The 15553-nt window shown below is 38.1% G+C and overlaps 2 protein-coding genes across 7 annotated transcripts in view; one reads left to right on the top strand and one right to left on the bottom strand.

The window, feature by feature from the left end:
• The window catches only part of NAPB (NSF attachment protein beta), a 50366-nt gene that overhangs the window by 31705 nt on the left and 3108 nt on the right, over positions 1-15553 (top strand). For all 6 annotated transcript variants that reach the window (XM_026002317.2, XM_072736540.1, XM_072736541.1 and 3 more), the window contains 5 exons: positions 8214-8269; positions 8431-8515; positions 13044-13148; positions 14192-14260; positions 14629-14679. In XM_026002317.2, the coding sequence (XP_025858102.1) occupies positions 8214-8269; positions 8431-8515; positions 13044-13148; positions 14192-14260; positions 14629-14679 (366 nt within the window). The remainder of the gene's footprint in view (positions 1-8213; positions 8270-8430; positions 8516-13043; positions 13149-14191; positions 14261-14628; positions 14680-15553) is intronic.
• On the bottom strand, positions 378-2752 carry LOC112922698 (short transmembrane mitochondrial protein 1). The gene has a single exon (XM_072736543.1). It carries the CDS (start codon positions 2366-2368, stop codon positions 2225-2227), a length of 144 nt encoding a protein of 47 aa, XP_072592644.1. The 5' UTR covers positions 2369-2752; the 3' UTR covers positions 378-2224.

Here is a 15553-nt window from a genome sequence, read left to right as displayed (position 1 = left end):
ATTTAGCTTATAGCTATACCCTGCACAGATATGTATAACTTTAGGCTCAAGGCTATCACTGTAACAGCAAAAGACAGGAAACCTAACGTTCATCAGTAACAGATTAAGTAAGTTATGGTATATCCATTCAATAGAATCTCATGTAGCCAAGAAAGAGAAAGAGGTTTCTTGTTCCTTACATACTGATATGGAATGACCTCCATTAAAAAAAAAAAAAAAAAAAAAAAAGGCCAGGCATAAACTGAGTAGTTTATGATCTGTGTAAACACCCCCTTTACACACATGTATTTGGTCAGGCACAGAATCCTTCTCAATGTATACAGGGGACTGTTGTTGACAGTGCATGCGTCCAGGAAGAGGAACTAGCTGCTCAGGGACAGAGTATGAGGGGTCCTTTATTCTGATCACTTTTGTATCCTGACCCATGGAAAAAGTGATGTATACAAACATTTTTTTAACTTAAAAAAAATGGACTAATTATACACTTGACAAATTACAATGGTGATTCTTGCTTTTTTTTTTTTTTTTTTTAAAGCTTTAGTAAAAGTTTACTGAATACACTGACAGGAAGCAGTGGGCACCACAACAAAGGAAGGACTGTCTGCCAAGAGGCAATGGTGAGGGGCTATATTTACAGGAGAAATAAGGGACTATGGGGCCGGATGGAATTCTCCCTTTTTTGGCAGTCTTAGGAACAGTGACTGGTTTTAAGTGGCCCATTGGTCAGTTAGGGCCTATGGCTTAATGAGACTGCATCAGCTCAGTGGTCACTGTGGGCCCTTTTGCCTTGCTCAGGTCTCTATTGCTCAAGCCTGTTGCCTAAAAGTGGCCTCTATGTTCCATCCTGACTTATCGACAATGACAAATCTTTGGCATTTGAGTGGAGGTCTCATCTTCAGTAGCTTCTTCCTAAATGAGGGATGTAGAGATATCCCTATGTATGGGTTAACATACAATGGTGATTTCTGAATACAGGAAACAAAACAAAACAAAACCCCTCAAAGTTTCTTATGAGAATTGCTATAAAGTTATAATGTAAATACATTTTTTAATGTGAAGAGGCATAAAATTTCCTTTACAACATGTCATTTATCCATCATGTAATGTCAAATGCACCTGTAATCCCTTAAGGTGAGTATGATTCTTTGGAGAGAGAAGAGCCAAATCAAAGACATGATTCAGGGAAAGATATGCATACTAGACTGAATTCTTCAGAGGATAAAGGCCATTATTTTACATATTTTTAAACTCCCTAGTTCCTGACAGGTCCCTCAGAATACAGTTCCCCAGTTAATGAGTAGTAAATCAATTTACTGATTAAATTAGCAACTATGGAGCTGCCTGATAACAGCATAAAATAAATGGGATAATTCCAGAGTAACTGGCTTCTGGGCTTTAATTTTAATGACTTTACAATTGGAGAAGGACAAACATTATATGGTCTCATTCATTTGGGGAATATAAAAAATAGTGAAAGGGAATAAAGGGAAAAGGAGAAAAAATGAGAGGGAAGTATCAGAAAGGGAGACAGAACATGAAAGACTCCTAACTCTGGGACACGAACTAGGGGTGGTGGAAGGGGAGGTGGGCAGGGGTGGGGGTGACTGGGTGACGGGCACTGAGGTGGACACTTGACGGGATGAGCACTGGGTGTTATTCTATATGTTGGCAAATTGAACACCAATAAAAAATAAATTTAAATAAAAAAAAAATTTAAGGACTTTAAAACAATCTAATTTCTGGGTGTTATACTGTATGTTGGCAAACTGAATTCAAATACAATTTTAAAAAGTTAACTCCCCCCCCAAAACAACATAATTTAGTACCAAATGTTTAAACAGCCATTATAATTGCTAAACTGTGAAATTAGCATTATTTATGTCTGATCGGCTATACAAAACTCATCAATTTTTCTTTAGAAAAGAGTAGAAATTCCAAAGAATAAAGAAGAGACTACTAATTAAAGGTCACGTTTACTAATCTAGCACCATAATTCCAGTCAGGCCTTCTCAAGTGGCTGGGAGGAAGAAGGGATGAGGTGAGGAAGATGGAAAGGGTGGTTCTTAACTTCTGGCCCCATCTGTGCTCTCAGGCAAGGCAGGATCTAGCAAAGAGGAAAATGGTTGAGGCTGGAATTTAAAACAAAAGCTTCTGGTTCAGATGATAAGGAGGCCCTCAAGAACAGCAGAATCAATGTATCCAAAAGGCAGTGCTGGAATTCGCCTCATGAACTAGGGGGTTTCTTCTTGGCATCCAAGTCCTTTTTAATTTCTTCTAGTTTTTTAGCCACGTTTGGTATGTCATAGTTCTGAGCCAGATACATTCCAACCACGTTGCCAAAAGTAAATCCAAGCAGGAACTGGAGCATGGTGTCGGCGCGGAGGGCGGCGCAGCTCGGTTTTTTTGTTTTGTTTTTTTGTTTTGTTTTGTTTTGTCAATAATAGTGTCCCCTCCCTGCCCCAGTGTAACAGAGCAGCCAGAGCAATTCTTATCTAAAGTAGATCAGACTGTCTCCACTGCTTACAACCTGATGTTGCCTCCTCTTCACTCAGGAATAGTCAGAGCCTTGCAGGTGGCCTCTGAGGCCCGACTGATTGGCCTCTTGACCTCTGTGCCTCTGTGAACTCTCCTCTTGCTCTTCCCCACCCTCCTCCACCATGCTATACCATGCTGTGGCCAGCATGACCTCTTTGTTCATCTGTACACATGCCACATGAGCTCCTATCTCAGTAGCTGTTTCCTCTGTGGGGCTTTTCCACAAATGCCTACATGGCAAAACTCCTCCATGCCCTTCAAATTTTTGCTCACTTCTTACCATTTCCATGACACCTATCATGACCACCTAGTTAAAATTGGAATCCCAGACTGTCACGAATACGATACCCAGACACCTCCCCCACTTCAGCTTTTTCTTTTTTTGCAGCACATTTTCACCTTACGTCATAGGCTACAAATGCTTGCTCATCATTCCTGTTATTCATGATCTTTCTCTGCACTACAGTGGGTGTGCATATCAGCACAGAGCTGTGCCTCTGGTTTACTGAGGTATCCCAAGAGCCTCTGATAAATAAGCAAGTGATGTACCCATCTTTGCCATAGCATGTACCTATCAAAGCACATAGAATTTTGGTTTGAGGAGGTGTCTCTTACTGCTAAAGTTGGATTGGTATTGTTAACCTTTGCCCTCTCTCTTCATGCTGACTACCACTTTGTGGCTATGCAGCACAAAATTTACTGACTTGTTACATAACATTCGTGATTGGCCGTTTTTGTTATAATAATGCCGTGGTTTTCTAAGGATACTCTGTTCTTGACTAAATCAGGGCCACTGAGTGCCTTGCATACGCCTTTCCCCATTGGAGAAGCTGTCTGTAGACTCTGGAAAGGATGAGGAGACCCAAACCTGAACCCTTCTTTGTTCTCTGGTGCAGAATTGATGGAACAGAAAGGAGATGGGTCTTATGTGGCTGAGATATTTATTTGGTCAGAGTGTCTTGGGTGGGCACAGTATCTTTATTGAGGTTGAATCATCTTGGGACAACACTCATGCAGAGCAAAGGCTGCATTGTTGGCTCCTTACCCACGGTGGTCAGGAGAGCACTCTAAGCTGGAGCTTATAGCACTGTGCCACCTCTGCTGCCAGGGCATGTTCTTGGGCAACCACTTCACACATGGGTCTCCACAAAATTCAGGGTAGATAAAATGATCTATGGTATATTCTTGTTTTCCTTCTTTTAGAAAAAAAATTATGATTTGTCATGGCAGCTTCTGATGCCTGTTAACTCATGCGTTCCTGCCATTATGTAAGTTGGCCAGCAGGTGACATCTCCCTTCATTGTTGTGATGTGCCCTTTTTTGTTTTGTTTTGTTTTGTTTTTATTTTTTATTTTTTTTGTATTTATTTATGATAGTCACACACAGAGAGAGAGAGAGGCAGAGACACAGGCAGAGGGAGAAGCAGGCTCCATGCACCAGGAGCCCGACGTGGAATTCGATCCCGGGTCTCCAGGATCGCGCCCTGGGTCAAAGGCAGGCGCTAAACTGCTGCGCCACCCAGGGATCCCGTGATGTGCCCTTTTAAAAGCAATTTAAGAGTATTACTCAGCACACACAGGGCTGTTACCTTGTGGTGTTCCCTGATGTTTGAGTTTCTGTGTTTAGAAACATCATTGCCCTTGCTTCCCTGGTAAGATTCACCAGATTATAGTCAGTGGTGCTTGCAGTTTAAGTTTGAAAAATCAGTTATATTATGAGTTATATATATTATGTTTGAAAAGTCAGTTAAAGACAGATGTAGTGTAAGGTAGCTTACATTTCATTTATTACAAGTGAATTTTTTCCCTTTTAATGCAGCAGCTATATGTTCTCTGAGTCATTTATAGATTTTAGCTAGTGAACAACAAAGTATGTGAAGTTTCAAAGACTCACATTATTTCTTTGATTTTACAAAATAAAATAATGGTCTTCTTTAAAAGGAATTAAAAAAATTTTTTAAAGATTTATTTATTTATTTGAAGGAGAGTGTGTGTGTGCATGCGAGCAGGGGGGGAGGGCAAAGGGAGAGGGAGGAGGGGTGGAATCTTCAAGCTGACTCCCTGCTGAGTGCAGAACCTGACTTTGGGGCTCAGTCCCATGACCCACGAGATCATGACCTGAGCCAGAATCACAAGCCAGATGCTTAGCCAACTGAGCCTCCTTGGTGCCCCTAAATGGGCTTTCAGATGACCCAGAGGAATTGTGATCCATTTATGTTTCAACCCCTGGAGAACATGATTTCATACTGTTTGCTACTCTGTAGGTGTGTCTGTGGCAAGTTCACGTTCGATACTGTCTGGGGGTATATGTTCTAAAAGAATTGATCCCATCTGAAAGCTGTTTAAATCTACCTATAAAGTGGACTCTTAAGTTTGAGACTTTGAAATTGCATTTGCAATTGAGACACTTAGGAGGACTGCAGTCCTAGAAGGTCTTGTCTCTCATTTCAGGGTTCATGTATTTTCCAGCATCATGACATTTACCAGATTCCTCAAGGAGGAGTATTACTGCATTTCCTTTAGTCTTCTTAAATAATGGGATTTATTAATCTTCTTAAATAACTGGTTTTGTGTCTGGTTTATTGTTATGTATGCTGTTGTTATTGGTGGCTGTGTTCTACTTTTGATATTTATCATGGTCTTTGAAATGGTAAGAAACAACGAGCAGATTTCTAGGTGTAAGGGTTTGCTTCTGCCTGGTAAATTTCATTTCATGTTAAAATTCCAAACTAGGTGTGAACATCCAAAGATATCATGACCTGTGACAACCTCTTTTCTACAAACTTCTGTTAAGCCACTATTACAAATTTTTCTTTCTACTATAGCTTCTGTTCAACTACTGCCTCTGTCAAAATTTAGGATTATCATAAAATTTGATTATTGATTTAATTAGCAATATTAAAAACTAGGTTTTAGTTTTATTTTTTGCTATGATAAATCCAGCCATAGTTTACAGTTATACAATTTCAATGAACCAGTACAATTATTTAAGAACTATTAGTTTAAACCAGATTATCCACATTTACCCATTTATTTTTACCTCCAAAACAACAGTTATATACAGTTCAACCCAACACTGTTCATTGAGTTCTGGTGTTGTGAGAACTAGCAAGATAAGTAGTGATATTCCCTACCCCACCCCTAGGAGGTTATGTTATCTGATACTCTACTAAGATTTGGTCATGTTTCTCATACTTTACCCCATTTGTTATGATAGAAAAGAATGCTAAATACTTTAGAGCATGAGGACAGTTCAGAGAAGATTATTTTTGACTAACTAGGAATTCACTGAAAAACTTTTCTTTTGTGGGCATTCTAGATTAAGATATTGGCAGTAGTTTAATAGGAGGTTATCATCTGAAATGCAGTTTGCCTTCATTCACTTAGCATCTATTTACTGAGCACCTACTGAATGATAGACATTATGCTAGGCTCAGGGACATAGTATGAGCAAAATTTTCATGAAACCTACCCTCACAGAGTTTATATTTTAGTGGAAGGATGTGCACGTTGATCATGTGTGTGTATGCGACAGCTCTGACAAAGGCTCCAACAGAATCTGTCCCAGCTGTTTTCTGTGTGTGTCTGTGTGTATGTGTAGAAAGAGGGCCAAAATGTATCTTTTCTTTCATGACTGTTCGTGTAAAATTTCATGAAGAAATTTCCATATTGACTGTCATTATCCCCCCCGTTTTTTTTTAAGTAGGCTCCACACCCAGCATGGTGTCCAATGCAGGGCTTGAACTCATAACCCTGAGATCAAGACCTGAGCTATCAAGAGTTGTACACTTAACCAATAGAACCACCCAGGCACCCCTGTTATTATTATTAATCTTACCACAGTAGTCTATTATATTTAACCACTTACCTTGCTTCCAGTTTTGCCCCTGTTATAAATAATACTCAGAAAATTTGGTTGAGGAGCATATTAGTTAGGGTAGGCTGACAATAAAGACCCAATACATAACTTTAAACCCAGAAATATCGATTTTTCACACACTGCCCATGGTGCCCTGCAGCCTAGATATGGCTAACGTTAGCTGTGGCCCCTTCCAGCCTGAGGCCTCAGAGGGAAAACAAATTTTGTAAACCAAGTCATTGTTGGTCTTGGTCATTACACTAGTAGTACCTGCAGAAAGTGGGGGCTGAGGCTCTATGGCCAGATTTGTTTGTTTCCAGTCAGCTCTAAAGAACCACAGCCAAAGTGTTCTTTGTCTTTAGCATAGTTCCTTGGCCTGTTTTATTTATTGTTTTCTTATCTTTGTGCCCCTCTCTTAAGGTCTTACATAGGACTTCCTTGAATCTATGGGCTTAGTGGGAAGGGAGCACCTGTAGTCTGATGTTTGCATAATGCTTAGTTTCCTCTTAAGGGCTTACTGGGAAAACCTTGAAATTTAAGGCAGAGGTACAGACCCACCACCTGTTTATGTACATCCATAAGTTAAGAATAGGTTTTACCTTTTTTAATCACTGGTAGGAAAAAAGCAGTTCATGACACAAAAATCATGTGAAGTTGAAGTTTCATTGTCTATAAATAAATTTTTGGAACATAGACACACCACTTTTGTGGCACTACAGAAGAATTAATAAGTTATTGCAACAGATCACATAGTTCACTAAGCCTAAAATATTTATAATCTAGGCTATTACAGAAAAGTGTGTTGAATCCCTAATTTAAAATGTTCAAACTTAACTTTTGTCATTTGAGGGATAGAAGCCATTGGGCTCTCTAGTCTTATGAGGCCCTATCACTTTGCCTATTCCTTTTATAATTGCCTACAAAAAACAAGCTGTTTCCAGAGTTGTTCTCACAAAACATTGCTGAAAACAGTCATCTGTCTCTTTGCATAGAGCTTTTTCCCATGGAGTTTCTGGCTACAGTAGGACTGTGTTCTGCCTTCTGAGCTGTTGTATGCTTGATTTCACTGTATCTTATGCCACAACATGACCAAGACTTTCCAGCCTGCAACTTGTTTTCTCTTCACTTGACTGTTAATTCAGCACCACACATTTTAAACTGAAGGCAGCACCCTTATTCTAGATGACATTTAAGGTATTTATGAGTAAAGTCTATGCTGCTGTAGCAACCTATAGATCTAAAATGCAGTAGGGCTTTGTATGCCATCATATTCATGTAACCATCCAGTGTAGCTATTCTGGTTTGGCAGCAGTGGGTGCTTGGTGGTTGAAGTACATTCTGCCCTTTGTAGTTTCTTAGGAACCAGGTGGAGAGCAGTTGTGCCATCTTCAGTTTGTGGCTGCTGCTGTTGCTCCAGACTTGGTCATTACCGTTGTGGCTCCTGGGAAGGGAAGAGGCCTGGAATGAGATACACAGTCAGATGGATGGGCCAAGTCTGGACAGGCCCAGAGCATGCCTCTTTACGTTCGGTTGCAAATAGCAGGTCACAGCTGCCTGGAATTACAGTGGGGGCTGGGGGAGGTATAGCTGGGCCTTTGCTCCCAGGGAAGAGAGTAAGAGATTCCGATGGGTGGTCAGTATTCTGCCATCAAGCTTCTGGATGTGCATGCTTCTGGTTTTCCCCAAAGGAAGGAGGCCAAGTTGTGAAAGGTGTGCTGTGGAAATAGGTTTATCTGTAAAAATAATACCTCTGCAAATGTAGTTCTTAAATATAGCTCTTCAGAGAAGTAGTTTGAATAAAACATGTGTGTGTATTTCAGGCCATCGCACATTATGAACAATCAGCTGATTATTACAAAGGGGAAGAATCCAACAGGCAAGTGCTGTTTTTTTAATACAATTAAATGAGTTTTGTTATATGCAATAAGAGACAAATCTTTATGAGCATATTGGGCTATACCAAATGAAGATGTAATGGGATACCTTTTCATTTTTCTGTTGGATTGTTATTCACTCTGCTCTGGTTCTTGATTTCAGTTCGGCTAACAAGTGTCTGCTCAAAGTGGCAGCGTATGCTGCCCAGCTGGAGCAGTACCAGAAAGCCATCGAGATCTACGAGCAGGTGAGGCTGCTTGCCAACTTCTAGCAGAAGTCACTCTGAATCTTTTTTTTTTTAATTAAACTTTTTATTTAATTTTACTTTTAATCGGGGGAGATACATATCTATACCTATATATCTATATCTTAAAGAATACAACAGTGGATTTTAGTATATTTACAAAATTGTGTAACCTTCCCAAGAACCTAATTCCAAGACATTATCCACCAAAAGACATCCTATTCCCCCCTCCTCCTAGTCTCTAGAAACCACTATCTACTTTCTGTCTCAATGGTTTTGTTTATTCTAGGCTTTCTAGGATAGGTGGCTTTTTGTGACTGGCTCCTTTCACGTAGCATAGTTTTCTCAAGGTTCGTTTTTGTTTTAGCATGTAATGATACTTCATTTCTTTTCATAGCTAAGTAATATTCCACAGTTTGTTTACCTGTTGATCAGTGAATGTGTATCATTTGAGGTTTCTTAACTTTTGAACTATTATGAATAATGCTGCTCTGAACACTTGTGTTCATGGTTTTAGGAGAGGAGGCTTGCCATTGTCTTGGTTATTTATCTAGGATAGGGATTACTGGTTTATTTGGCAAGTCTCTTGTTAACTATTTGAGAAACCGCCAGACTCCTACAGCAGCTGCATTTCACATTCCCACCAGTGTTGTGCAGGGGCTCCAGTTGCTCCACATCCTCATCAGTACTTTCTGTTTTCTGATTTGTTTTTGTTTTTGTTTTTTGATAATACTAATGAGCATGGAGTGATACTCATTGTGGTTTTGATTTCTGTTACATCTGATTGCCCTCATGGTTAGTATGTTGAGATCCTTTTCATGTACTCATTAGCCATTTGTATATCTTCATTGGAGAAATGTTGGTTTAATTTCTTTACCCGTTTTTGAATTGAGTGTTTTTTATTATTGGATTTTAGAAATTCTTGTTTCTAAGAATTTGGAAATTCTTATTTAGATATTCATATTTTATTTATATTTATATATTAACTCATTTTAAATAATTTATTCATCCCTTATCAAATATATAATTTGTACATATTTTCTCCCATTATGTGGGTTGCTTTTTTTTATTCTGTTATTGATACCCTTTAACATGAAATCTTAAATGATTAGTTGTAGCTCTTAGTTGTAGCTTAGTTGTAGCTCTTAGGTTTAGGTCTTTGATTCATTTTGAGTTAATTTTTGTATACAGTGTTAGGTAAGGATCCAACTTCATTCTTTTGCTTGTTGCTATACAGTTTTCCCAGCGCTTTTTGTCGAATACACTATCCTTTTGCCATTGAATGGTCTTGGCCCCCTCAATGGAAATTGACTGATAATCTGTTTGACCCTCTGTTCTGTCCCATTTGTCTTACATGTCTGTCTTTATGCCAGTATTGCACTGTTTTAATTATATAGCTTTGTTTTGAAATCAGTTACTATGAGTCTTCCAACTTTGATCTTTTTTTTTTTCAAGACTGTTTGGCTATTCTGGGACTCTTCATCTTCATCTTCATATGAATTTTAGGATCAATTTGTCAGTCTCTGCTAAGAAGCCAGCTGGAATTTGATGGGAATTCTATTGAATCCATAGACTAGTTTAGAAAGTGTTGACATCTTAACATTGTTAAGTCTTCCAAACTGTGAACTGAGGGTGCCTTTGCATTTATTTAGATCTTTCTAATTTTGTTCAGTAATATGTTAAAGTTTTAGTGTGTAAGCCTTGCACTTCTTTGGTTAAATATACTCCTAAGTATTTTGTTCTTTTTGATGCTGTGGTAAATGGAGTTTTCTCACTTGTAGCAAGGCAATATTGGGTTTATGGAATGAGCTGGGAAATAATCCCTTCTCATTGGAAGAATTCATGAACAATTGGTGTTCATTCTTTAAACATTTGGTAGAATTCAATGATTTTTTTCTGTTTTCCTGTTTTTGGTTTCATTGATTTCTAATATTATTTCATCCTTCTTTCTTTAGATTTATTTTACACTTCTTTTTTTAGAGAATTGAGACAGAAACTGAGCTTATGGATTTTCCTCTGTTGTATATGCATGTTTAGTGCTATCAGTTCCCCTCTAAACACGGCTTTGACTATGTCTCACTATTTTGATATTTTATTTATTTCATTGTATTTATTGATTTCTGTGAGTTATTTAGATGTGCTTTGGTTAACTACCAAGTGTTTGGAGATTTTCCTGTTTATCTTTCTGTTGTTGATTTCTGGTTTGATTCCATCATGGCTGGAGAACATACTCTGTGTGATTTCAATTCTTAGCAATTTTTTATAGTTATTTTATGGCCCAGAATATGGCCTGACATGGCATTTGTTCTGTGGGTCTGCTGTTGCTTGGTGACATGTTCTGTAGTGTGAATTAGATCTTGGTTGACTGCATTATTGAGTTCTGTATTACTTACTGATTTTCTATCTATATCCATTGTTGAGACTGGAGTGGATTTGTCTCTCGTTATCAGTCTTTGCTTCACATATTTTGCAGCTCAGTTGTTTGCTGCATACATATTTAGGATTGCCATGTCTTTTTGGTGAGTTGGCACTTTCATCATTTTATAACATCCCCCACTATCTCTATTAGTTCTCTCTCTTCTGAAGTCTACTTTATCTGATATTAGTATAGCTTCTTTTGCTTCTTTTTGATTTAATATTTATATGATATATCTTTTACCATCCTTTTTCTTTGAACCTGCGTATATCACTGTAATTGAAGTGAGTTTCTTATGGACAGCATATAGCTCTGTGTCATGATTTTTTTAAATCCATTCTCCCAATCTCTGTCTCTTAATTGGTGTATTTAGAACATTCACATTTAATGTAATTATTGATATATTAAAGCTTAAGTCTGCTGTTTTATTTATTGTTTTCTGTTTTGTTTTGGTTTTTTTCTGTTTTCTTTTTCCTGCCTTATATAGTGGGTTGCTTGATTATCTATACTGTTTTCAAGTAAGTGTCTTTGACTAGCTGTTTTTAGTTGCTCTGGGTGTAACTAGTACATGATTTATCACAAGCTGATGTGTTATTTTATTGTTTTGAGTGAAATATAGAAGTCTACTTTATGCCCCTTTGTCCTCCTCATTCAGTATATATAATTGTTTTCTCTACATACTTTGAGAACCACATCTATGATAAATTTTAATTTCAGTCTTCCAACATAATGTAGAAAACACAAGGAGAAAAAGCCCATTGTGTTTACCCATGTTTTGCTTATTGTATTCTTTCTTTCTCCTGATGATCCAAGATTACTTCTTTCATTATTTCCTTTCCATTTAGAGAACATTCCTTTGCCATTCTTTTAGGGCAGATTTCACTGGTGACAAATTCTGTATGTTCCTTTATCTGGGAGTGTTTTGATATCCTTCATTTCTGAAGCTTATTTTCCTAGGGTATATAGCTCTAGGTTGACGATTATTTTCTATTAGCACTTGAAAAATGCATCACTTAGGACCTCAATGGCTTCTGATGAGAAGTCTACTGTCATTCAACTTGTTTTCCTCCTGTAGGTAAAGTACCATTTTTTTTCTGGCCACTTTAAAGTTTTTTCCTTAACTTAAGTTTTTCAGAAGTTTATGTGGCTTGACCTGGGTATCTTTGCTTAGGTTTCACGAAACTTCTTGAATCTATAGGTTTATCTTTCTTGACAAATTTAGGAAGTCTTCAGCCATTATTTCTTCAAGTACATTTTCAGCCCTTCTCTCTGTCCTCCCCTCCCAGGTCTTAGACAACTTGAATGTTAGACCTTATTTTACAGTTATATAGGTCCTTCATGCTGTCTGTTCATTTGTTGTTGCTGCTGCTGCTGCTGTTGTTTTCAGTCTATTGTCGCCTCTCTTATTCAGACTAATTTCTAAAGTTCTGTCATCAGTGATGACTGAATCTTTCCTCTCTCCTGCTTGTTGTGCTATTGAACCCATCTACCTTTTATGCTGATTATGGTGGGGGTTTTTTTATTATTGTGTTTTTTAGTTTTGAAGTTTCCATTTGTGGGGCAGCTGAGTGGCTCAGTTGGTTAAGCATCTGCCCTCGGCTCAGGCAATGATCTCTGGGTCCTGGGATTGAATCCCAAGTTGGCCTCCCTGCTCAGCAGAGAGTCTGCTTCTCCTTCTGCCTCTGCCTCTTCCTCTCCCCTTGCTTGTTCTCTCTTTCTCTCAAATAAATAACATCTGAAATGTCCATTTGTTTCTTTTTCATATCTTACGGGGTTTTCATGCTGGAAATTTCTTTGTTGATGCTTTGTTTTTTCTTTAGTTTTAAGCATTTTTATAATTGCTTGTTGGAGCATTTTTATGAGGGCTCCTTTAAAATCATTGTTCTGTAATCTTAACATTTCTGTCACTTCAGAGCTGTCATCTGTTGGTAGTTTTTCATTCAGCTTAAGATCTCCTTTCTTGATGTTGTGAGTCTATGATACTGAGTTTAAAGGATAGATTGATAGTTAAACTGATGTAAGATACACAAATATTTTCTAAAGGACAGACAAGGATCAGTTTGCCTACTATAAGAAGGCAAACCTTTGAAATCTAATTCTGCTTTCTGTGCCTAGGTTGGGGCAAACACCATGGATAATCCTTTGTTGAAGTACAGTGCAAAGGACTACTTTTTTAAAGCAGCCCTCTGTCACTTCATAGTAGATGAGCTGAATGCCAAGGTAAGGAGTCTGGCAGCACTTTACTCATGAGAACAGGCCTCAGTCCTCTGTCATCCATGATATACTTTGTTGGGTGATACTGGTTATAAGCAAGACCAAACTGTGTGCATTAATAATAATACTAACAGTAACACTATGCTGTGCATCCCAGCTGTAATCTTGAAACAGCTGCTGAAATGGTGGCTGTATTCCCTTCAGTAGTTTTGCTTTACTGAAATTAGGGGGCAGGGGCACCTGGATGGCACAGTTGGTTAAGCATCGGACTCTTAGTTTCAGCTCAGGGTCCTGAGATTGAGCCCTGTGTCAGGCTCCATACTTAGCAGGGAGTCTGCTGGTGATCCTCTCCCTCTGCCCCTCCTGCTCGTGCTCTCGCTCTTAAATAGATAAATCTAAGGAGAGAGAGAGAGAGAGAGAGAGAGAGAGAGGAGAGAGAGAGAGAGAGAGAGAGAAAGAAGGAAAAAGAGAAAGAAAGAAAAGAAAAGAAAAGAGAAAAGAAAAGAAAAGAGAAAAGAAAAGAGGGAACAAAGAGGGAGACAAAGTAGAATAACATCCTTTGTTTCAAACTCCAAAATCAAGTAGGAAGACAGGAGGCAAGGACTTGGGCAGCCTTGCTTTCATCATGTCTGTGGCTGGGAGAGTGGAAGTAAAGTTGCTGAGGGAAAGGTGTCCTTCCCTCCAAGCCTCGAGCAGAGCTCTCACTGGGATTTATGTGGGATCTGGACAGCGTTAAGGAAGAGCTTCTCTATGTAGTGGATGGAAACAGACATCTGGTTGTGAGTTTTTACAAATTAGATTTGGTCCACATTATCTTCTCTACAGCAACCTAATTCAGAAAAATTGGTTTGAAAATTTATTCTTAATTGAAGTTGGTAATTCGAACTGAATAGAGTTTCCTGTGTCGATTTTGATGTTGAGTTTAATAGCATACTTCTACATTTAAATAGGCTGCAGATAAATCTTACTGTAGTAAGATGTTCAGATAAAAAGGGCTTTATGTCCTGATTTAGTGGGTGAGATACTAACAACTGGCTTTTCTCTTTCAGCTTGCTCTTGAGAAATATGAGGAAATGTTTCCAGCATTCACTGATTCAAGAGAATGTAAGTTATTGAAAGTAAGTAACATCACAGCTTTGAAGAAGAAAAAATCCTTTGCTGTAAGGTGGGATTGGGCCTAAAGTGAAGCTCTGACTGTCTGAGGAGCACTGGTACTCTCCTGCTTTTGTGTAATAGGTCTTAGAAGCCAACAGAGGCAAGGACATAAGCACTGTGTTCTAAACCAAGCAGCTCAGAAATGTTAGCATAAAAACTAGGTCCCTGACTTGGGGTAACTCGTGGCTTATATTTGAGTACTTTCTCTATTCTAGAAGGTGTTTAGCAGTGTTAGTTATTGTGATACTAAGGCTATTTCTGGATTTAAAGTATATTTGTAGCTGAAACTTTTTAGCGTAACAAACTAATTTGTCCATACTTCTGCTACCAGAAACTTCTAGAAGCTCACGAAGAACAGAACAGTGAAGCTTATACTGAAGCAGTAAGTTATGCATTCGGGATATAGTACATTCATTAAAATTTAAATTACAGAAACATCTTTTCATTGTATGAGTGCTGAACATTTATTTGAACATTTTTCTAGTATACCTAAGTTTTATTTTTCCAAAAGCCATATTTTATATATCCCACAAACCTTTACAATTATTTAGTTTCATTAGCCATGATGAATTTAACTGAAAGACAAGTTTGAGAGAGAATATTACATACTGTTACAATTTGCTGTTTGAATGTTTTCTTTTGAAAATAATTTGATCCGTAAATAAGTGTAAAGTAAAATCAGTTAAATGCAACTTAACATATAAAAACAGTTTGCTATATTCTTGGAATAAAAGAAATGTGGAAGACTTTTTTATATTCGTTAGTTTTGTTTTCCCCTATTTGCCATCTTATGTTTAGAATCAGGCGATTACTCAGTATCCTCCATTATTTATCATGGCTTTGAAGCAGTAGTGGAAAGGAATGTTTCCCCCTTTGACTTTTGCTACCAAACTATTCACATCCTATTCAAATATCATTCTTTGATATGGTAACGCATTGAAATGAGTTAAAGGGATTCCACTATCACACATCCTGTCTCTGCACCGTAATGTTTCATGTTCCCTTATACAGCCTCTCATTTCCTTTATCACATTAAGTATAAAGGTCCAATTATAAAGGTGGTTAGGAGCTCAGCATGTTAGCATTGGAGTGGTTTAAAAGAACAGGAACTTGTCACTAGCTCTATCAAAATAGTCACAAAACAAACCATTTTATTTTATTTTATTTTAAGATTTTATTTATTTATTCATGAGACAGAGAGAGAGGCCAGAGACACAGAGAGAGAAGCAGGCTCCATGCAGGGAGCCCGATGTGGG

Source organism: Vulpes vulpes, chromosome 14 (genome assembly GCF_048418805.1).
Source record: "Vulpes vulpes isolate BD-2025 chromosome 14, VulVul3, whole genome shotgun sequence".
Classification (NCBI taxonomy): Eukaryota; Metazoa; Chordata; class Mammalia; order Carnivora; family Canidae; genus Vulpes; species Vulpes vulpes.
This window is presented reverse-complemented; position numbering and strand designations above follow the sequence as displayed.